The 24749-nt window shown below is 42.1% G+C and overlaps 1 protein-coding gene across 2 annotated transcripts in view; it reads left to right on the top strand.

The window, feature by feature from the left end:
* Positions 1-38: 38 nt before the first annotated feature.
* Positions 39-24749, top strand: part of arid4b (AT-rich interaction domain 4B) — a 63360-nt gene continuing 38649 nt past the window's right edge. For both annotated transcript variants that reach the window (XM_079559707.1, XM_079559708.1), the window contains exons 1-3: positions 39-244; positions 2582-2624; positions 14258-14368. In XM_079559707.1, the coding sequence (XP_079415833.1) occupies positions 2619-2624; positions 14258-14368 (117 nt within the window). In that variant the 5' untranslated portion in view covers positions 39-244; positions 2582-2618. The remainder of the gene's footprint in view (positions 245-2581; positions 2625-14257; positions 14369-24749) is intronic.

Here is a 24749-nt window from a genome sequence, read left to right as displayed (position 1 = left end):
AGGGGCGGGTACAATGTAGCCGTCAATCATCTCCGTGAGGCGGGGAAAGGATCACAGAGCAGGGGCTGAAGAAGCAACTCTCAACAAGAGCTCTGCGAAACGACTTTTACCCATCCGCATCCAACATCAACGAGGGGCAACCAAACGACGCTAAAACCCGCCTGCTTTCTCACATAAATGTTCCTATGGATTACCGCTGCTCTTTCGTCGAACCGTAGGAGTATTTCTCAAATTGACAGCAGAGGTAAGTCCGCTTTCCTTTGCAGAAAAAAAAAAAAAAAAAATCCGTCGCTAGAGTGCATTTTCTCTCGCCCCGTTCGCCAGTTGACGCCGCTAACTTGTTTTAACTGACGGCGGCGTGTTTTTGCTGGCTCTCGGGAATGAATGGGTCGCGACGGGGACACGGAAATACAAGATTTATACACGGTGTTCGCTCGGATCCGTTACAAAAACACGCCGTGGGCAGTGTGGAGGGGCATATGGAAAGGTGCTGAATAGTTTCGAGCCCGGACAGTCGGTGTGTGTTGTTGTTGTTGAGCGGAGGAATCCTCGCAAAAGCTCCACCGTCGAGGCAAAGCGTCTGTCACGGTGCACGGATGCCTGGCCAAAAAAAAGAAGAAGAAGGAAAAAAAAGTGATATTTCGAGCTGATTTTTCGACCACGCTCGCGAGGATGAGCTAATGGATGCCACGGAGGGAGAGTAAACGGTGGGGTTAACAGGTAAACTGCGTTGTCAGGCGTTTCTTTTGTGCCCCTCGGTCGCTATCTGGGTTGACCAGTGTGGGCTGGTCATGGATGTGTTGCCCCCCGTCGGATCACTCTCCGCTAGTGTGCACGGCTACATTGCGATCGTCGTGTGCACGGGCGACTCGAGGAAAGAAGCCCGAGACTAGTATTTCTTGTAACGTAGTGCATGCGTGGCTCGTGTGTTTTTGTCCCATTTCCGCGACTTGCTTTGCGCACACGGTCGATGTCACGGTGAATGGGTAGTGAACGATCGCCGAAAGCTGGGGGTTAAAGGCGGCTTAGTTGGTGTATTTCAACCGAGCTGGGGTACGGGGGGGGGGTGGGAGGTCGCGTTTGCTTGATATTATTGTCGCTCGTGGTGCTCGGTCACTCCACTCATTCACTCACTCTGGGAAATCGTCTGGGGCGGGTTGACATTGTGTGTTTTGTTATCCTCCGCGATCGGGAGGCTCCGGCAAGAGAGAAGCAGCGGCGGCGGCACTCGCTCCCACTCCCCGACCGACCGACCTTGCCTTTTGTTTTGCACACTAAACCCTCGCACTAGCGCCGTGTGTGCGGCAGAGTTTACACGGGTGTTTGGTGCGGCTTGACCTTGTTGCGAAGCCGTTTGGTCGACGTGTTTCTTTGTCAAAAGCGAGGGCACGCACACGCACGCACACACACACACGCAGCGCAGGCACTCTGTCCGCGAACAGTCAGCGAAATGCCTGAGCTCCGTCCGTAAAGAAGAAGGGAAGTGGGGAACATTTTGTATTGACGGAAAGTGACATGAATTTTTTTTTAGGTCGCACCGCTTGTTGCGACTTTGTTGGGCGAGACGGTCCACCCCCCTCCCCTCCTCCTATGACAGGTTAATAAGTGCTGTCGTGTGGTGGCCGCTCTATTTTTTTTTTTTTTTTTTTTTTTTGCTGTCGAGTGCACTCCGACTCCGCAGAGACAAGGGACGCGAGCGAAGCGCAAAAAAAAAAAAAAAAAAAACACGACTCTGTACGCTGTTTCCACCGTGCCCCGCGGCCATGCGCCTGGGTCGGGGAATGACCAACATAGTTAAAGCTGTTCGAAAGCCCCCTTTTTGGAGGCGAACTGCCCTCGCTTCAGCCCGCTGTCAGCGAGAGAAATGGCGTCATCATCCTCTCTGCTGTAGTGTTGCTATACTCAGCGCAGCGCAGCGGACACGCCGTGCGCCGTAAAGGACCGACTCTTCTGCACGGTCCTGTCCGAGAGCTGTGTTAGTGCACCCGTGCTTTTGTCTGCTGTCGGGGGCCGAGTGGGTGCGGGTTCGTTTTTTTTTTTTTCTGGCACCGTGGCTACTTCTCGTGTTTGCTTGTCCCCTCTGTGGCCACAAGCAAAGTCTGCTGCTGCTTCTGCTGCTGCTGCTGCTGCTGCTGGACGGATCGAGTGACTGCCCGACTACAGTACACTGGGCATTACATAAACGGCTTTAGGGGCGAAAGAGAGCGCCTGCCACCCTTTACGGATCTGCTCATGGGAATGTGTCGCGAAATCTTAATCGGCCAAAGAAGACTATAACAGCGGGTGTACTTGTGTCTGCTTGCACCCTTGCCCCCCATGTCCCGCAACAGTCCATCAACGCACACACTAATCTATTATAAAACGCTAAGAGAACACCCCCCCCTATGTGGTTATGGTATGCGGAGCTGTCCGTGGCGATGTAAAAGTGTGTGCGCCCTCCGCCCCACTCTTGGAGAGCACCGAGCGCTGTAGCAGGGAAAAAAGTGATGTCATCTTATAATACCTGTGTCTTGTTGTGGCAGACTCAACTTGGTCGCAATCACTCCTAACTTCTCCACCTTTCGTTTCTCCCCCCTTGCAGATTCGAGGCACTGGGCACCCAGAGGACTCATTGAAAGATGAAGGTATGTGTGTGTTTTTTTGTGTCCGGTTATGCTTTGCAATGCCCAGACTCCCATCATTCACTCCACGTCTATTTCGGTTTTGTCCACAACACAATGGGACAAGTGCTTTGGAGGCTGGCCAAAGTAACGCATTGATACTGAGCTTCTAGTGGCTTCAGCTGAACATATTTGTAGCAGTGTGATTTTGGATTTTGTGCTTTGTTGGTAGATTACATGCCAGGATAGATTTATAACATCTATGGTACATCTGTGTTCACACAAAGCTTACAGCTAATTGTTTAAACTGTGTAAAAATCTGTGCCTGATGGTAAATAAGCTGTTGTGATATTGTGTAGCAGTATCCACCGGGGAGACTGTGTAGACGTGAAGTATTTGCTGCGGATCGCGGTTGTGTTGTGCCTCTAGGCTGTTGCATTCTGTCCTGCCTGTCGTTTGTTGCTATGAGAGTCATGTGTTGAGCACGGGCAGCATGCGTGTTTCACTTTTAAACAATACGGTGGCTTTCTGAGCACGTTTTTGTAGATGTCAGTGTTACATATGCTGGGATTACAGGATATGGGCAGAACAGGTGGGACATGAAAGCACTTGGAGATTGTAGGCGCAGAGTCGGACAAATGAGAGGCTGCTCTGGTAATGATTTGTTGTTTTGAGGCTAATGGTGCTGCGCTTATTGTGGTTAATTAAACTATACCAGTGCTCGGTAATAGACATCGAAAGAGTCGAGTAAAGGATCCAATTAATGTAACCGGGAGTTGAACAGAGTCGGTCTGCAAACACGCACAACATGTGGACTACAGCTTCAAAAGGCACGGACTCGCAGATGCAAACTGCGGCTTCCCTAAGGTTGTTTTAAGCCCTTGACTCCCACCTGAACCGAGCACATTTTCTCCAGCTTTACCCCAATCCAAAAGCTTCTGGGGAAAAGGTGTGAAAATAGCGACAAAACTGAGACGAAAACAAGGGTGAAAAAAGTGAGAAAAAATTGACGAAAAAGTGACAAAAAATGGACAAAAAAGTGATACGAATTTGACAAAAAATGCGAAGAATTTGAGGAAAAAGTGACAAAAAAGTCCCGAAAATTTGACCAAAATGAGATGACTGCCCAACAAAAAAAGTGTAAGGAAAAAAATCTGATGATGTGAGGAAGAAGATCAATTTAGTTTTGTAGGTCTTAGCTTTCAAATGAGGTGTTACACTGGCGTACAGGATTTGGGTAAAGCTGAACTGGAGAAAATGCTGTCGGTTCAGGCGGGAGTTAAGAGGTTAGTTTAATTTCTTACAAAAAAATATATCACCCTTTTTTCCCCTCCATGCTTGGGGGTAAATATGTTCAACCTAGAGCAGTGGTAGGCAACGTCAGGCCCGGGGGCCAAATCTGGCCCTCCATCATGAAGCCTCTGGCCCTCAAGATGATTTTGAGGAATATTATTACCCAAATCAGAGATCAAATGCCTGTCAAAAACCTCTTGCCCCCCCGCTCTAACCAAGCGCATTATCTCCATTTCGTAACTTTTTTGTTGCATTGTCACAGCGTTTTTTTAAATAAAATCTTTGATGCTTTTTTTTGGTCATGTTTTTGTCACTTTTTTGTGTCGGTTTGGTTGCATTTTCTTCACTTTTTGTCCCTTTTTCTGTGGCTTTTATGTAGGATTTTGGTTGTTCTCGTCATGTTTTTGTCGCTTTGATGTTGCTTTTTTCATTACTCTTTACTTTTGCCGCATTTTTTGTCACTTTTTTTGTCGCATTTCGTCCTCCCTATTTTGACGCTTTATTCAAGAAGCTTTTCCGATTTGAGTAAAGCCGCCGAATTGGAGAAAATGTGCTCGGTTCAGGCGGGGGTTAAGAAGTTAAAATGCTCTTGAATTGTGAAAAGCACTGTCAATCCCTTTTTTAACTTTCCTGAAGACCCATTGAGGTCAGACATGATGTGTAACACTGTTATTTGTAGAAAGTGATGCTTTACTTCTAGCGACAGTTGGAGGCTCCGGCCCTTGGTCTTTGGACGGTGAAGAAAAAACGTCCCTACACCGAGCTAACTTGCCTCCCCCTGACTTAGAGTTTTATGAAATGATGACTGTGGCCTAAAACAGTGCTTCCCAACTGCCTCTAATGTGAGGAGGAAATGCTGTTGTTGATATTATATTCTACAACAATCTCAAACTAGACTATTTTAACGCCTAACTCGTCAATCTGTGCCACCACTGACACATTCGACTGTAAAAGATTAGAGTTGTAGGCACTTTGAAATACTAATTGCACTAAGGCAGACTTAATGCAAAGCGACGGATGCTCCATTGTTTTGCAGCTGTTTCATCAATGGCTTATAGTCTTGCTTTTGAATGAACACAGCCTTGAATAGTGTCTCCTCTTAAAAGCATCTCAGTTGGCCAGTGTTCAGATGTGCGCACTGTTCACTTTCTCAGACTGCAGATCCCGCTTACATAATAAATGTGGCACAGAGAAAATTCTGATTGTTTGAGTGCATATGAAAATGGAGAGCGTTTTTAGACACGGGCTACAGAAACACATGCTGCACCTTGGGCTAACTTGGCTGCCTGTGCTCCTGCGAGTGTCTACTTGAATAAATCCTAATATGTAAAGTGTCCAAAAGTGCTACTGGGTCATTACATGGAGTCTGTATTAGATGATGCTCATTATGCTGCTTTTCCCTTATTTTCATATTTGCTGACACTGACAGAGTTTGCCTTGTGCGTCTGCGGCGACTTTAAGCAGTCGTGCAGTTGTTTGATGAAGCATCTGCTCAATCTGTCGACGACTGATTCATGATGTTGAGCACTTAATGTTACTTGTACAACAACTGTTTCTGTGCACGTCCCGCCACTAACACTTATGTCCTCTGTTACAGTGGAGGAGACACTTGATTTGTAGAATTCACCAAAGTTAAACTTTTTGTGTACGACTTGTTTTGAATGCAGAAAAAACAAAACTAATGTTTTTGTCCTGGTTTAAAGAGAAATTCCGTTTATCTGAGTCAATCTACAATAAATCTGTCCAGAAAATTGAGTTTGCATCGAGTTTTAAGTATTTGGGTTTCATTATTGATAATAAATTGTCTTTTTAATTGCACATCCAAAATTTAATTGAAACGTTGAGAGTTTTGCTAGGATTTTACTATAGTAATAAATCTTGCTCTTCTTTCACTGTAAAGACTAGGTTGGTGGAAGCTGCTGCCTGTTATTGACTATAGAGATGTGTTGTGTGTGAATGCTCCTGTACTGTGTCTTGTGTGTGTTGGACAGTGTATATCACAAGGCACTTCTTGAAAGGCTTTCCTTTTGTTTATCTTGTGTTTTAAAAGTGAAGTGGAGTCAACGGAGTCTTCGTTATAATGACATCTTGCAGTTTGTTGGGCCTAAAGTACGGACTGAATTGGGAAAGACTGCTTTCAGTTATTCGGCTCCATTTACCTGAACTTTACTGCAGAAGGACTTCAAAATCATGGACCTTATTTCTTTAAATACTTTCAAGTCTCTTGTGATGTCACTCCAGTCCAGATCATTTGTGTGTTTTAACTAATGCCGTGTATGTTAAATGTGTTTTTATGTGCTGCCCAATTTCCATCTTGGCAAGGTCTCTCTTGTAAAAGAAATCTAAGATAAAGAAGTAAAAAAATAATTCATAATTACATGATTATTTTGGAGAATACTATATTGATTGTTTGTAATCAGTAGTTATACGATGGTTATCTGAGCTTAAGATCAAAATGGCAATAATACAATAAACAATGCATTTTAATCAAAGAAAGGTTGTACTGTACTTGGCTCCATAAATGCTCATAGTTTGAACACACTGGCTCTCCAAGGCCGAGTACCGACACAATGAAAGAGGGAGTGAGAAACCTGTTGCTCACTCCTAACTTTCACACACATGTTTTACTATTACTGAGTATTGCCCACAACTTCAAGATATGAAACATACTCTAACATCCCGATTCTTCACATCCCGATTCTTCACGAGGAGCATCCAGAATGATGCCCCTCTGTATATTTTATACACGAGGATATCAGTCCGACCCTTCGCTGATTGGTTTACCCCGCTTCCTGTTTGCTTTCATATGTTCCGCTGTTGAAATCAAGTTGATGTGAACTCTTACTCTAGTTTTCCAGGATAAATTCTTCACAGGGACGTTTTTATAAGCACTTTCAGGGAAACTATCAAAGATTTACTGTTAATACAATAATAACAACAACAAACCCGCTTGTTCACAATCAATAAAAAAGGCTTTAGATTTCGATGCACATTCTCAGAATGTCTGCTTTTACAATAAACTGAAGGAGGACACAAAAACATACAGAGCTTTTGTTTAATGATAATTGGAGTTATAGATCAATCATTGTCCCTACACACAGTGCTAGTAAACTCTTCCCGTAGTCAAAGCTGCCCTGGGGCTGGCTGACAGATGCAGCAGCCATTCTGGACAAATGCATTGTTCTCTAAAAGTTAACAGCTTCTCTGCATGGTCTGCAGTGTTTACAAAGAGCCCTTTGGCAGCCACATGCAAACACATTTCTCATGGTCTTAAATGGCATTAGACAAGTCATTGACGTAAATGAATCATTTGTTATGGCACAAGAGCTGCAGCTTGTCTCCCGGACTCCGCTAAACCTGAATCACTGTATAACCACTACATTATCTATGCCGGCTCTTTCATATAAATAGATGCTAATTACACTCTTTATTGAATCGCCCCAGTTTTGCACAGGAACAAGTGCGCGATCCAAAGTGAAGTGTGTTGAAGTTCATTCTGCTCTAGTTTAAAGGCAGGTCTGCGCTGTGGTCACTGGATGGAGGCGAGTGCTGTGGACAAAGAGCTGATTTAGAGGGATTACTGGACGTGTGAGCTGGGCCGCAATGGACCTTAATTCTTTCCCGCGTGCCCCTTGTGTTCTCTTGTTCAGACCATGAGCCTGTCACAGATGCAACAATGTGCTGTGTATTGATTCATGTGTAATTAATATTCTAAAGTAAAGAGTATGGCCGGGTATCGTGCATTCCATAAAGGACCATTTCTTTGAGCAAACACTGATATTTCTTTTTATAATTTTGTAGTGATGGGGCAACTTCCGTTTCTGCTGTCCCTGGATCCAACTCAGTATCTCTAGATGTTTTTTCTTTTTGGTGCCCAGTAGTACATGTTTATTTTGGTACATTATATTACCTGTGGTTATTATGGAAAGTCTGCATTTTAAGGGGATAATTGAAAATACATGAGAAAAAGTAGAAAGCAAGCAAATTTTATGATGCAAACCGCGAGTTGGCGTTCCCACAGTTCCCACAACCCTTCGTTTCTTGAAACAGTTGTCCTTTAAAGTTTATTGCGAATTTGCCCTTCATGTATTTGCTCCGTGAAGCACCTTCTTACTAAGAGGTGGAGAATGAATGCAAAACTCAATCAGTGTCTGAGAAATGCACTCTAAGCAGCGGTAGCGGCTTATTTCGAGCTCACACTCTCTGAGGCTGGCTGTTAAATCTTTCATGACTGTAGTCTTTATCGAGTAGAAACTGATCGTGTTCGACGGTTGCCAGCATCACTCCTGTGTTTTCTTTAGCTGATGTTCAAAGCCCAGACGGCAACATTACCTGCTCGGTTTGACAAACAGGACGACTGTTTATTAAATGTATACAGTCGTTTGTTTTTGATTCTGTCACCCACACACTGTATATTATGAATCATCGGGGAATATGAAACCTCACCTTTTACGTCCCTTTGCTTTATCTGTTATGTCAGCATTGAAATAATGCGGCAGCTGCATATGACAGTGAAAACTTTTTGTCCAATTTCGATTTTTTTTTTTTTTCTTCTAAAATTGAAAGTCAGTTGAGAGGGTGTGGGAATGGCATTGAGACTTTGGTATAAAAATGGAACTTTGAGCCACCTGATTCATTTTGTTTGGACGCACACGCAACACATTTGTTCAGATGCACATGGTACAAGATATCTAGTGCTACGTTTTTTTTTCTTACAACATTGTTGTAGATTTCGGCAAGTTTTGCTTTCTGTATTTTCCGGACTATAAGTCGCGTCGCAGTATAAGTCGCACCAGCAAAAAAACGCGTCATGAAGAAGAAAAACAAACTGGCTGAATAGGCGTATGGTATGCTAACGTAACGCATTGATGGTTAGCTATAGCAGTGTTTTTCAACCTTTTTTGAGCCAAGGCACATTTTTTTCATTGGAAAAATCACGAGGCACCACCAGCAGCAGAAAATATTAAAAAACGTAACCCTGTAGCCTATATTCAGTTGTTCACATCAAAGTGTCTTGAATAGGAACACTGTATAGTCTCGCTAGCCACCGTGCCACAGTCACCGCCACCTGCCGCATCCATGCATCACTAATTCTCTTGTCTCAAAGAAATTAGCGACCTGATATTGAGTATTTTTTACATGGTTACTCTACTCTAGACAGCACAGACACTCGAAAACGGCACATTATTTGCGGATAATAATGAATTTGTTGAAAAAAAAAAAAAAACTAGGTGAAATTGGATAATTTTCCAAGGCACACCAGACAATATCTCACGGCACACTAGTGTGCCACGGCACAGTGGTTGAAAAACACTGAGCTATAGGGCTGGGACGATCCACTTTTGTCACGATCCAATACGTATCACGATACTCAAAGGCCGATCCGATACGTATTGCGATACAGTTAGTAACAAAAATGTGACAAAAAAGAAAAAAAAAAAAAGAAAGAAAAAAAAAACATACAAAAGGGGACACAACACAATAATAACACAAGGAAAAAGATCAGTTTTATGGGTCTTGGCTTTCAAATGAGGTATTACACAGGCCTATATAATAGCCAAAGAGGACAGAATGCATTTGGTTTAGGCGGGTGGTAAGAGGTTAAGAGGTGTCTGGTATGTTAATGTCACATAAACAGAAAACTGTAGCATAAAGAACATACCAAACTCTCGATCTCACACTAAATCACTAAACCCTTTGAAATCTTCTTCCTTTGTGTCACTTCTGAGAAATCGCCATGGCAACGACCTGGGCATGGAGGCTTAACTGTACAAGTGACAAGCCTCTCCCGGCAGCACGTTTTTCAAGCTCCCATCTAGCTTTTAGCCCGTGATTAACTCACTCCAAACATTCTTTCTGCTGCTCGATTTGAATTTAAAAAAAGAAGAAACAATCACGTATTAGTTGCTCCGAAGTATACGCACCCCCAGCCCCAAACTATGAAAAATAAGTGCGACTTGTTGTCCGGAAAAAGCCAGTACTTTATACGCGTGTCAAAGTCTGCATTGTCTGACTTCTTCACAGCTGCAGGTGTAGTCTGTCCTGTGCAAAAAACACATGGTCAATCAAGCGCATGCTCCTGGAGAATATTTTCCACATCAACAGCTCCAAAGGAAATGCCAAAACACTGGTCTGTACGGCTTCTTTTTCCAAACTGGCCAGAGTCACGATGTCACTGCACACACCTGCCGGTATTTATCTGCAGTTCGAGTCTGCTTCGGCCACAGCTCTGCACTGATTTTGTTTACGGTGTAGCTTCTGCTTATTCCAGTCTTATGGTTTTGAGTTCACCAAATGTCTAGGAAGTTGCCATACAACATTATTCCAAAACAGTCAAATGTATTGTGATTGAGATCGAATGAGCAAATTATCCAGTTCACACTGCCTGTTTTCAGGAGCATTCAAATTTTGAGAGAGGAGGGAGAGCTGAAATGCTGTAATAATACATTTCGCAACATGTTTGGAGACGGGATTGGCTGACGTACTCTATGTGTTGTTTGCAAAGAATACCAGTAAAGTATTGGCAGCCTTTGCTTACATTTGCAAAGACCCAAAGAGCGATTTTGAACAGTTACACGTATCACTTAGTCTGTGAAACCTGCTCTTGTAAACAAAATATCCGGTCAGAAGTGTGTCTATGCTTTCGGCTTTCAGTTTCTACAGCGTCGGCAAGAGGATGTTACACCACGCGATAGAGCAGGAATTCTGCCTCTGCACTCTTAGTCACTGCAAATCGACACAAACATTGAGCGAGGGGAAAAAAACATCGTCAGTCAGTGAGTAAGTTTGAGCAGAATTGAAAACAAAAGGGGAGCGAGACAGCTGTGCTCTTAAATGCAATCTAATCATTCCCTCATAGTTGTAGTGGAATGCACGGAGTCAGGACACTATGTGGGCCAACAACAAAGTTTTGGGGGAATTCTTTGTTTGTTTTGGCATGTGAGCACGAGCGATAATGAATCTGGCTTCTGTTCTGTGTTATCATTCCTGACTTTAAAAGTAGTGGAGGTTTGCCAGAAGCAGCAGCTGAGAATTTAATGGGAGAACATCACATTCATTCAAGTGAGTCATTTAAACTGTGATAATGGACTAAGCATCAAACGTATACATTTGTAACAAGACTCGTAATAGTAATATCACAGTGAGTCTATTGGAGCCAGACGGTCCACATTTTAGCCTGAATTCAAATGCATGACTGAGATAAGGTTCAGTTCAGCGAGTTGCTTCATAGCAGTGGCTTGTTTTTATTGAAAGCAATATTGTGTATCACATATAGTGAAATATGAACAAGATCCACATTTATTTTTAAGCAGTGCTGTTTTATATTCTCCACTCCACTTTCTACTCATTAATTGTCCATGAGAGTAAATACTACGCTGACAGAAAGCAAGAGAGGGATATTGTACACAAAGGAGATATTTTTTTCCACTCAAACTTGTAAAATAAATAAAGTAAATACTGTTAACAGCTAGCTTTGCCCGTTAGCCTGTTAGCTCCTTCTTCATGATTCCATTAGTGTGTATTGGAGCCTCCAACCCGGTGCAGGGAAAGCTGCAATTGTGGTTTTCTGGCCAGAGACCCCCCAATAATCCCATTAACACTTGTATTACCCCCAGAGGGACTACAAAAAGCATTTATTAAGGCAAATAAGTTAGTTAGTTAGTACTGCTTTGAATGTTGCCAGAGTACACTGCAATTGCAATTTCTGTTTGAATTGTATTTAGTTTCAATGCCATTTAGTCGAGTCACTCAAAGTTTATTTTAGTTTGCTCTCTCTATCCAACTAGTTTAGGAGTGTGGACAATGGAAGCTTTTTTTTTAATGCATTTTTTTCCCCCATATTGTCCAGCCTTTCTCTGAACTTTTGTGAGCTATTAATTTGTGGTGTCATTTTATTTTTTTGGCCTGGGTGTTGCGCAACAATCATAACAGAATCTCCAAGAGTAACATTTCAGCGCATCACTGCTCCCCCGTGGTCCTCTATTTGTGGAGTCTGTAGTAAAGGCTGAATATTAATGCATTATAATGGACTCCAGTTTCCACGGCGTAAACCTGGCCTTGTCGGGGGCAGCTGCAGCCGAGTCCAGCCGCCCCTGCTCTGAGGTCTAATGAGGTGTTTATCTGAAGAGGTGCTCCGGACCCCCATCTGTCACACTGTCTCACTTTCCTCTCACTGAAGACGCAATTTCAACCTCCAACATGGGCTTTGCAACAGATTTGCTGTTTTGTTTTGTGGCCATCATTATGTTTGTGATTCAGACCATTTTTGGCACCACGCGAGGCATCATTCTTACTGTCTCCAAGGTCGTTCGCTGGATGATCACTTGGCAGGTTAGGTAGCTTTAGTAACACCGGTTTATTGTTAGCACTTGCTTTTCAAATCCTTTGCCTCAACGCTGTGACCTCTGGTAGTATCTGAAATCAATCTGCAAGCTTTATTGTTTTTGAGTGTTTTGAGATCTAACCTGTAATTGCATTAGATAAGCTGCACAATTATGCAACTGGTAAGAGGCAAACGAGATGGATTTGAAAAGAGCTGAAAGGATCAAGATCCACGTTTTGTGAAAGCATTGTTTATGTTTGTTCTTTAGCATTATCCCTGTGGTAACAGCAGTAAACAAATATGCAGACTATATTTGCTAGTGTCGTATGAATAGAGGTCAGTGATGGGCCATGGATAAAATAAAGGGATATGGTAATATGAATTGTGCAAAATAAAGTCATAGACATTTGCTTTTGAAATGTTGATTCTTATCATCTAACACAAACTGTATATAACCTTGAACCACAGTGCCTCTTCACATTTTCAGTATGGAAGTAGAAGTCTTCCCTTTTCAAAGCACTCCTGCAGTACTGTGTGGTCTGCTTTAAATATGTCTAAATGGATCATGGCTCAAATATTTCTTAAAGCATCTACTTCTTCACTGAAGCACCACTATACTATACTGTTACTTTGTCAGCATTTACATTCAAGATTTCATTAAGCTCCTTTATGAAGCAGATGAGTGGAGCGTCCCTGGGCAAACCTTGAATTGAATATCTAAGATATTCCATTGTTTTCTATTGAAATGTAGCAGTCTATCTAAATGTTTTGGGATTAATATATTCAACAGAATTGCTGTCAGGAGCAGGAGCATACATAACATTTGCTGTCATCTGGAGGTGTGGCCCCCTTCAAAGTAGTTCAAACACACTACTATTACACTGGGTTTTCACAAAGCCTGAAGCAGCACACTCATTTGATTCACATCTGCACAGAAGGAAACCGAGACACTCTCAGTCTATTTCGAGTGTTAATACAAACGGGAAGATTACTTCCAGTTTCATTACTTAAAGTTTACATTCCTTTGTCAAACAGTTGAAGTGCTGTGTGCCTCGCTTCCCACAGAGCTATGTAAATGCGCCAAATTCCTGTGTGGGAATTTATTTAAGCAATCTTCAAAGTTGTTATAAACCCTCTGAGGTTATCACAGTTTCATTTTTTACCAAAGCAGTAGATAGTATTTAAATTTGAAGATGGGGTTTGGCGATATGAAAATAAATTGTGACCAGATGATCACTGTGGAGAGATTGTCGTGTTGTAATTTGGTGCTTCTCTGTGTAATGCAGCTCAAACACCGACACTTGTCCTTAATCCCTCCTCTTGTTCGTTGGTCTCTGTTATGAGTGTGTGAATACTAACTTTCCAGTCAGTGTGAACATTCAAAAGCAACAGATTGCTTAAGTTGTCTCTTTAGTTTCCCACCTCTAATTCCAGATGCTGCTGTCAAAGTCAGTTGTTCAGTATTTTCTAAAGTTTCATTTTTTATGTATTTTTTCAAAGCCATGTCAACATCTGAAAACAAAGTGAAAAGTGATCATTGATTAATCATCATATCGGTTGCTCTCATATCGATTACTTTCATATCGATCACTCTCATCTTCCCAGTTGAACATGTTTGCTCGCACGGATCTGTTGTGGAGCATGTGAGGAGCTTCATCTGTTGCTCGCAGTCATCAAAGCAGTGGCTAAGTGCCCCTCTGTTCCCTTGTTTTGCAGGCAGCAGCAGCAGATGGTATGAGTTTTCTATGGATGATTCACTGAGCAGATAGTTGCAAGTCCAGGTCCGCTGTGTCTGTGTCCTCCCGACTTTACACAATGCACCTGTTTGTTTAAGCCGCATTTATTAAAAAACGTCTCACAGGTTTGATATTGCGCAGTGTATTACAAAAATCTGTCGTTATGACGAGCGAGCGCCGTAAAGGTTTTGAAATAGAGTCATCTTTCAACACATGCACATAAAGCATATGCCGTTGTTTCATAATTGAGGCGTCCTTTTTCTGATACGCTGCAGCCGTAACACATTTTGTCGTTCTCATTGCAGACTTTGGAGGAGCCCCCCTACTTAACGGTGGGGACGGACGTGAGCGCCAAGTACAGAGGGGCTTTCTGCGAGGCCAAGATTAAGACGGCCAAGCGGCTGGTCAAGGCCAAGGTAAGTCACTCCTCTGCTTCTCCAACATTAAACAAGTGCTGGTTATTTAAGGTTTTGAATTGATGGAATAAATATTGTGTGGTGTTTTCTTGATGCAAGTTAACTACCAGACTGTCAGTTGGTTTCTATTCTTCCTTGGTGTGATAGTTTGGTTGCAAAATGTCTAAAAACGTAAAGATTAGTTGACTTTTAGGTCTGGAGTCTGGATTAAACTCATTGTGAGATATTGCTTGACTGAAGTGATCACTGATGGAGCTTTACTTTTACTTAGTTTCTTTCCCCCTGCAGTCTTTTTTTTTCTTTTTTCTTTTCTTTGCAGCTGCAACCTGTTCTTAACCTTTTCAGAGAATCAATACGCTCCGCTGTGCATGTTTCCAATGACAGCAGTTGCAATGTCGACATACTGCAACATGGCAAGCTTTATATAGTACATTATACTTACATATACTACATTATACATGAATACATTTGATGCGCCCTCAATACTGAAAGCCAGAGTATCTCCACCAGCTCCCAAAGTCATTCCCATTGTCGCTTTCTATCCCGTAAAGTCCTTTAACGCAATTCTTGTCATGTTGTGTAGTAACTAGTGGTGGGACTCGATTAGATTATTTTTTATTGAGTTAATTACAGGTCCGTAGTTAATTAATCGCAATTAATCGCATTTTAATTGAAAACCAAAAACATTGGCACCTGAATTATCCAATAATTAGATAGAAATGTTCAACAACAAATGTATTTATTGTTAATCTTTGTAGTTAAGTAACAGCGGCAAAGTGCATTTATAGCCGCTAACGCTAACATTAGCATCGAGGTCGTCTCTGTGTTTGCCCAACATGTTTTACATCGAGACGGTATTTTCGACTTGAGTAACTACAGTGGAAGGAGAATTCTGTTATGCACAACCTGCACACAGCCGTACAGCTGAATATCGTCACATCAGGATGTTTTTTAAAACTAAACCGAGTCCCCAACGGGCCGAGTGAAGCGTCTACGTCCATTGCTGTTGTGGGCGGATGTGCGTCAGATATACGGGCGTACCGGAAACACGCAAATACAAAGCTTCCGGCTCGGGAGTTCCGGCTTGGGGGGGAAATATGATTAATTGCGTTAAAAAAATGTATGCGTTAAAGTCTTCGTAAATAATGAATCGAAATGAATGCGTTAAAGGTCCTATATCATGCAAAATCGACTTTTTAGAGCTTTTAGCCATGTTGTTATGCTATTTCCTTATCAAAAACACCCCCAGAGTGGTTTGCGGCTTCATTCACGCAGCTCTCAGTAATCCTCCTGAATCCTGCTCTCTGAGCAGCTGCTCCTCCCTCTCCTGGTGAACGACTGAGTGTTCAGTTGTGTCGTAACAACGGAACGGAAGTGCTCGACGTCTGTAATGTAATGCCTTAATTCTATGCTTACGGCCTGATTTTAATTTGTAAAACAGCTTTTTCATTATTTCTGTCGTAAGAGAGAAACAAAAAAAAAAAAAAAAAAAAAAAAAGGGATGTGCCCGAAGTGCTTCCAGGTCAGCTGAGGCCAAAACAAACACATCGCGTCTGAACAGATCAGTCATGTTTGCGCTGCAGCTGTGAAGATGGAGCTCGTTACCTACTCTGACACCCCTGTTTTTTATTCTTAACTAACGATAATGTCACGGACGGAGAAAAGGAAGCGCGTTTGGCTACGAGGACGAGGAGTTTATATTCAACCCTTTTCAGGAAGAGGCCACTCAGCTGTTTTTTTCTCCGGGATTCAGCGACTATCAGCCAAAATGGTGTTTTTCTGTGATTGTCACTGATGGATGTTTGGGGAACCTTCGCCAGAATCAAAGTGGATTAACTTTTATAACCAACGCGAGTCCCATAATGTAAACAGCGATGGACCAGAGTGGTGAGTCAGTCCAAACGCGTGTTAGCTTGTGTGTTAGCATATTAGCATGTGTGTTAGCCATTTATGAAGCTGTGTTGCAGATGTCAACTCCTTATAACTGCATCGTGAAGTGACTTCACTTATTGTTGTTTATTTATATTACGGTAAAGTTGTATGCGCGGAGAGAGGGGGCGGAGTTAACTGAATCGAAGCGTTGTGTCTTCCGGGTTTGAAAAATACCTCCAGAAAACACTTATATTTATCACAAAAATGAGTGCTCCATAATGGTAGAGGTACAATATATCATATAAATGCCTATACTTAACTTCGGAATGGCTAAAATAGCATGATATAGCCCCTTTAAAGTCCCACACCTAGTAGTAACAGTAGGATTTTCTTTCCAACAATGTGCTCTAAATGTTAATAGCCCTTTGTAGATGGATAAGTTTTGTCAAGATAAATTGCACCTGTTTTGTCGTACCAGATTACACGCTGGCGACTTTAGTCCTGCTCCGTCAGTTTCTCTGCAAAACCATTGGGGGGTCTGTCGTAGTCCACCAAGTTCCCCTTTCCCTCCGTTTCCATTTGGGACTCTCGCCTCCTCTACATCTCGTGACGCTGGTTGCTTCTGTGTCCCAGTGGTTTTTACGCTTTGCTTGATTGGCGTCTTACAGCGCCCGGTTTTCCCAGCGGAGCCTCGGCATCTGGAAAGCACAATAGAGACGGATGGCTTGTCTTTCGTCTTGCTCTGAGCGCGTGGGCGGGACAGGGATTGGTGGCTGATGCGAAACACTGTTATAGAGTCAAAGGAAATTAACTTTTCAACCTTTCGTAAAGCATTTTTTTTTTTATCTGGTTTGAATTTGAGATCGTTTTAACTTGTCAATCTTTCGGCTCGGACGTTATCATTTCTGGTGATTTCATTTATTAAGCTTTCCTCCAGTACAAGGGGACGTTGCAATTAAAGCAGAATTCATTTTAGGTGCTCAGCTTTTATGAAAGCCGTCTCTGTGACATGGAGGATAATGGCGCAGTCTCGTTTCATAAATGAATTACCAAACTAATTAAGCTTTTGTTTTCCTTTGGTGTGAATGCACTGTTCAAGCTTTGTGGCTCAAACGTTGTAACATAGCCATTATTCAAAGCAAGATATTTCAGTGTAATCAATTTCTCTATAGCTCCACACGTCATTAATCTCAGTCGGCTTATTTAACCAAGTCAGGAGCCGGCGCATATTTCCACAGTCTCCCCTTTTTTTTTCTTCAAAAACCCGCTAAAAAGACTCTTGACATTCTTTATTTATGACAACGATGATTTGTGCTAGAAAAATGAATTAGCGCCACGCCAGTTTGACTCATTATGGATGGTTATCACATTTATCCATCAAAGGCGCCCAGCGGCAGTGTAACACAGTGTAACAAGCTCAGCACGCTACATTTGTTTCCTTAAAACGGTTTCAGAAAGGCAGTCAAACTTAACACTATATATTTATTTGCTTTTGATCACCACTTACTGAAAGTGAAGAAGTGCTAAAGTTGATTTGAATGAATGAGCGGGCAACAAATAGGGTATAAGATGCATTGCTCCATCTTCTGTTTTTGCCCTACTTAGAGTTCGACCGCTATGGGTTTTTCTCAGGCCGATGCCGATTTTTATTGGCCAATGCTGATATGCACAGCCGATATTTTTGGTCGATGTTTTTGGCTGACTTTTTTCAAATATCTGGTATCCTGTGACTGAAGCTTCTAAACTGTAGACTGCGTCAGTATTGAACTGTGACAGCAGAGGGCGCTTTATTGGGGCATAGGGCTGATTTATGTAACATTCCTGTTTAATAGGTACTAGAGATGCACCGATCCAGGTTTTCTGCTTCGGATACTGATATGGGGGGTTTGAGTATCTTTCGACATTGACCAATCGCAACACCTTTCTTAAAAGTGTCTTTCTCTGAGTGAAGAAGTGAATGTTCCTCTTAGGGTTGGGCGATGTCCCCTTAATCGGCCGTTGACGATGTTTACAGTGAACCATCGTGATGGACGATGATATCGTCCATTTCTCATTATAAGCATTTTTGAAAGACATTTCCATAGCCTATATAGAAGCTGCATATTATTTATGTTAAGAAAAATGTGAGCTTGCAGGACAAATGGATCTAAACTAAACATGACCTGAACACAGTCATGGAACACGACTTTTGCAAAAGAAATTGTTAAAACTCGTGCGTAAAAGTCTGAGAGGAGAATGATTCAGAGCGTTATCTGCTCCTCAATACCAAGGCTCTTATCACACTAATACAAATGTAAATCGGAGCTTATTATTTGCATTTGCTCAATGTTAACGTAATGTTTAAGAAACAGTGGGTGAGCGGGACAATATTTACAAGTTTGCGTCGTAGCTTACGTTTTTGAAGCCGCTCCACGCGCCGCCCGGTCCGTGTGCTCGTAACTCCTGCCTCTTTCTCGCCTCTTTCTCTCCTCTCTCGGTCCTTCGTGAAACCCATGCGCGCTCAGCTAGCTAGTTTAGTTTTCGTACGAAGCAAAGCAAGACCACGCGGTGTTAAAGTGAAGCGTATTAGAGAGAGAGAGAGCCCCGCGCGTCAAATAGAGCAGCGCAGCGTCTTTACTTTGATATTACGGCTAACACATCATGTCTTCTGGCTTCTGACAGGCCACTGACACTAGCGTGTATATTCGTGATTTAATTTACTGTGCAATCCCTGCAAAGTTTGAAGGTTTACAAAGCCCACAGAAGACCAGTGCGTGTTTCTGACAGGAGGGGGGCGTGGCATCACGATGGTTGCTCTCCATCGTGATGTTGCTATATGCATCAATATAAACAACTCACATAAGGTTATGTGATCATTACAAATATGTTGGATCACTTATTTCATAAACTAGACTGTTTCTTTAGGCGATTCAATCATAGTTTCTGTCCCAGCATTGAATAGTTTCCGTTAGCATTAGTTTGCGGAGGTTCAAACTAACTCGGCGATTTAATTCTCCGGGTTTTGTGCTTCATAATAATATACAGCATGCCCATATTGACTGAGGTTTAGTCGATGAAACCTGTTAACCAATTTTCGTTGCGATGTTTCTCCGCTCCCTTGAGGCCTAGGAAGTCGTGGAGGAACGATTGAAAGCCCTGACTTGGAGACTTCCCGTTTTTTTTGTTTTGGAAAGAGCTATCACGTGCGGTCCCGTAAATATCGGCTTGTATCAGTGTTAGATCGGCCCATAGTAAAATGCCCAAATATCGGCCCGATATGTCGACCTCTAGTCCTAATGAGAGTTTGCGAGTGACTACAAAATGCATTGATAAACTTATAAAAATACAAAAAAACATCTGAAGTAGAATTATCAGTCTTATCTCCTCTTCAAAAATGGATTGGGATGTGCGGCTGTTTTGAAATCACAGCTGATTTTTTTTATTGCAGGAATCTTCTCTAACTTCCTAGTGCTTTGATTGAATTTATTGAGAATTACAAGGTCAAACAGCTGCAGGGTGTTTCAGTTAAACCTGTCCCTATTACTCTCCCATATTTGGAGATCTTTGGGCGTGTGCCAATAATTTCTTAAATTGGCTTAATGTCAACTTAACGCTGTGAACTGACGAAGCGGGTCAGATGGAGAAATGCAGCCGCTTACTTTGGAGCCGGAGCCGTACATGATTGGAATAGACAGGGATTATATTGACTGAGCAAGGGCTATTTGAATTTTTATGAAAGCTTGGAATCTAATAGCTTTAAGTTAATAAGATTTTGCCTGGGGTGTGTCTGTGGAGAATGTAAATCGTATTATGACATATTGAACATTGATTTAAGTTGCTGTTTGTTGATCTGGGCTTCGGTTCAGAAGTAATGAAGATCAGCAATAAAATGGAGAACTGCTGTAGGTTTAGGCTGTGGGATAACAGCATCTTTAAGTGGGGTTATTATGCTTTTTTTTTTTTTAGGAGATAATTGCACATCTTGATCGTCATCTTTTATCAATTCTGAGAAAATTTGGAGGAGCGTCGTAAGAGCAGGTTTCACGCTTCTTCAAATAGCTACTATGAAAGATTCCAAGATTATTAAAACATGTGAGAATGGCTCAAAACACGACTCCAGAATTTATTTTATGTGGATGAGGGAACAACATTGCAATATTGTCAAAAGCCATGAATAGAAAATAGACAAAATGTGTTTGGCCCCTTTATTAAAGAACTAAGTAACTTGTTTACCATAATAAATCCTTTTCGTAGTCCCTCTGGGGGTAATACAAGTGTTAATGGGATGATTGGGGGGTGGTCTTTCATCTCCCCCTGGTGTCTCTGGCCAGAAAACAAGCCTTGCAACTTCCCTGCCTCCGGGTTGGAGGCGTAATACACACTAATAGAATCACGAAGAAGAAGCTAACAGGCTAACGGGCAAAGCTAACTGCGGGCTAGGGCCACTTTAACAGTGTTTACAGTTTGAGGGGGGGAAAAATATCTCCATTGTGTCATTGAGTTGGGTCTTTTCTGTCAGTGTAGTATTTGCTCTCAAGGATAATTAATGAGTAAAAAAACCGCAGCATGCTATGGTGCCTGCAGTGATGCTTATGGCCTCTAGGGGCAGGAGTTACTTGGCTCTACTTTAAAGCCGGTATAAGCAATTAAAGTGTTTCCAAAGAATATGAAAAGTCGTACTGTTCAAGGTGGAGCAAGTCTGCCTACTCTTAATAATCCAAAAACAAGAGGCTCTTTTCAAATGTTCTCTTTTACCGAGAGTCTAAAATAAAGCATTGCAAGTTAAACACCGGATGCGCCTGCCATTTTAGTTATGGCAGTTATTTAGACAATATGATTTCAACCTACGCTTCCCCTTTTTAATAATGCAAAAAGTACAAAACGTTAGAGGCATCACCTTATCTCTGGGATGGTTTATGTCAGGATCTTCTGTCTATAACATCATGAAAGCAAAACCCCATGACTCCCACAGCACCACTCACCATAGACCTTTTTTTCTTACTATACTGGCCCTCAGATCAGACGAGAGGCTTGACATCTCACTCGTGCGCCTGTGAGTGCAGGTCCTAATGATGCAGCTTGTTTGCACGCGGCTGTCACTGCACGATGGAACGAGACCTTTTGAGGTAACGGGTCAGACTTTATTGACAGTTCCTCCGAGTGTGCGGCGCTTCTTCTCTGTGAAAATATGAACTAGTTTTTATCCATCCGGGAGCTCGGCTATTATCTACAAACTTATGAAACGCCGCCGGGGGAAGCTTTTTGTTCCGTGTTATTTAATGACCTGACAATCCAATATATCTTACACTCGGTATCTCTCGCACTTTTTTTTTTGTGTGTGTCTAGAGCGCGTTAGCTTCTTTTGTGTGACTTTGAATGCTGTTGCAGGCATTGTTTTGTGACTCAACAGCTTCATCTGAAATGCATTTCCTGGAGGCTTGTTTGCGAGATTGTGCTCACGTCTTTTTTTCTGCTCTTGTGCTGAATCCAAGGGAAATCGATGGCAACAATAAAAAGAAGCACCCACAAAAAGCTCGCAGTTTTGAAGATGACACAAGTCGAGCTTTATGTTATGGCAAAAACGCTGATTGTTGGTTCTTATATTCGCTTTTTCCTGAATATTTTTGGATACTGACTTTGGATCTGGGTTCAAGTTTTGTGGACGCAATAAGGGAAGGAAGGGAGAGTTCAGCTTCCTGACTGGTGGATGAAACTGTTCAGTCAGCTGGACCTTGTAGATTCGGAAGTCTCACTGTGATGGGTGTGTGGGATTTGTTGTGATTACGACCATATTAGTCCAGTGCTCCGGTCTCTGCCCTGGCTTCCTGTCAGTCAGAGAATAGAATTTAAAAAGGCTCTGCTTGTGTACAAGTCTTTTCATGGTTTAGCACCGAAGTACATCTCTGACATGTTACAGCCGTATGAACCATCTCGAGCCCTGAGAATGTCAGGGAGGGGTCTCCTGGTGGATCCTAGAGTCAGGACTAAACACAGTGAGGCTACGTTTCAGCTTCATGCAGCAACAGTCTCCTAGGGCTGCTCGATTATTGAAAAAATAATAATCACGATTATTTTTGTCATAATTGAAATCACGATTATTCAAGCGATTATTTGTTCCCTATAAAAAAGGTCTTTATTTTATTTATATATTTATTAATTTAAAAAACTATACTGAATATGTTCTGTTTTCGGAACAGTCATAAAAGTACAAATGATTTCAAGTTTGCTTCGATTAAGGAGAGGTCTCTGTTTCACACCTGCCCCCTGCTGGCCAGCCCTCACACCTGCACAAGCAAACTTAGCAGCGCTGTTTGTTTTTAAGTCAGGCAAAAGCATGAGCCATGGCACGTGAAATGCGAAGGGGAAATAATCCCAGCGCCATGAACTATCCAAGTCTGCTTTGCAAAGAAAAAAGAAAAAAAAATATATATATATGCTAATTGATTATGCGAATTTTGTAATAGTTTTTGCTAATTGCTAATATGCTAATTTTTCTAATAGTGTAATAGGATGAGACAGGCCTCAACTCTGACAATGTTCAAATCCAGGCTGAAATCAGTTATTTTTGCCCATGCATATGACTGAAAGTATTGTATCTGCACTCTTGCCTTTTACTGTAATAAATGAATTTTATGGAGTGATGTCCTGAATAGGGAAGAAAGGGGCGCTGATGATTTTCTCAGCTTTTCCGTGATGCAGCCGCTTTCTCTGCTCCCCATGTAGAAGGTGCACATGATGGGTAGCCTGGGCTCTTCTCAGTTTGCCGCGAAAGCAAAGAGTTGCTGATGTCCTTTCTTGACCAGTGATGTAGCGTTTGTGTGCCATGACGGGATCTCTGTGATGCCCCATCCTCTCCATAGCAGCATCAATGATTCTCTGAGGAGCACTCTGGTGCTCTCTTCGAAAGTCCACAACAATCTGTGTGCATCACCTCACTCCTGTCGTTTGTCCCGTCTGATTTATTCACGGTTTAATACATTATTTTTCATTATAAAAATATCCTTTGTACTAGGGATGCACCGATACCGATACCAGTATCGGGTATCGGGCCGATACCACATGCTTGTACTCATACTCGTACTCATTCATGAGGTCCCGATACCAGGAACCGATACCATTTGACGTGCGGTGAGCGCACCTACGAGGCGCACCTCTCAGCTAAAGAGAGAAAATAGCAACAAACTGGAGAATTCTTTAGTGGAAATACAATATTCCACATAGAGCTGACTTTATTACAGACTGCGCTCTCTAAACCAGAGTCTGTGCTGGATTTAACCAGAGCTTAATGTTGTTAGAGCTGCAGCGTCTGCAGTGTTTACAACATACAGGCTAACGATGCTAACTCGCGGCTAGCGCAGTTTTGGCCATTCTGACGCCGTTTTATGCCCAGGGGTTTATTCATCTGAAAAACTAACCCAGCGACTAAAAAGTCCTCAGAAAATCCAAAATAAAGACATACAGCATGTTTATATTGAGCGAAAATGAGCTGCAGCAGAACAATGAAAACGCTGTAGCTACTCGCTAAGTTACTACAAACACATGAGAAAATCCACACGGAGCTGAAGTAAAGACGAAAAGAGACCATTGACCAGTGAATAAAAATACATAAATGAATAAAGCACAGGCATTGGGAGCTTTGGGACATGGGCTTTTCTGTCTATGATGGACAGTGCAATAAAAATTAAAAATTATATTGAATGAAAATAAAAATAAATAAATATAATACATGGCATCAGCACAATTCTAATATAACTGCTCTTAAATGTGTCGCCCACTTTACTTAAGGAAATGTAAATGAGTAAATTAACTAATTACAAACCAATCTGCTGTGAAAAAATTAAGAATGTTGAAGAAAATGCCTTGTACTCGTATCGGTATTCGGTATCGGCGAGTACTTAAATCCAAGTACTCGTACTCGTATCGGTTTTAGAAAAAGTGGTATCGGTGCATCCCTACTTTGTACATATTGTTTTGGTTTTTAAGCCAGACAGGCCTTAGTGCTCTCGCTTTGGGTTGCCAGATTCTTTATTCTATTCTTAAACCAGTTGACAATAAATCCTAAATATAGATTAAGTCTGTCAGATTATGGCATTAAGGCATGAAGTGAAAAATATTTAGTGTGTGCTAAAGTTAGTACAGTTGCAATTTTGTCTCCTAAAACATGGGTTCCCAAAGTGGGGGTTGGGACCTCTCGAGGGGTCGCAGGACACTGAGCTGGGGGTCGCAAGATGATTTCAATCAGAATTTATGATTGAGAACAGTATGTTTTAGTGAAATTAAGCCAAATATCATAATATAGTATCCAAACACTACCTGAAAAGTTTGGGAACCGCTATTTTAAAAGGCCACAGCCCAAACTCGCACTGATATTTTTGTGAAATTTCTGCCCATTTAGTGTTATCATTGTGTTACAAGCTTGAAATGTGTTAATCCTTCATGGTTAGTTTCCACTGGTGAACACATCAGAAGTGATTATCAATAATAGACACTCAGTGGGTGGGTCATAATGTTGTGGCTGCGTGCCCAAACT

Source organism: Gobius niger, assembly GCF_951799975.1.
Source record: "Gobius niger genome assembly, chromosome: 7".
NCBI lineage: Eukaryota > Metazoa > Chordata > Actinopteri > Gobiiformes > Gobiidae > Gobius > Gobius niger.
This window is presented reverse-complemented; position numbering and strand designations above follow the sequence as displayed.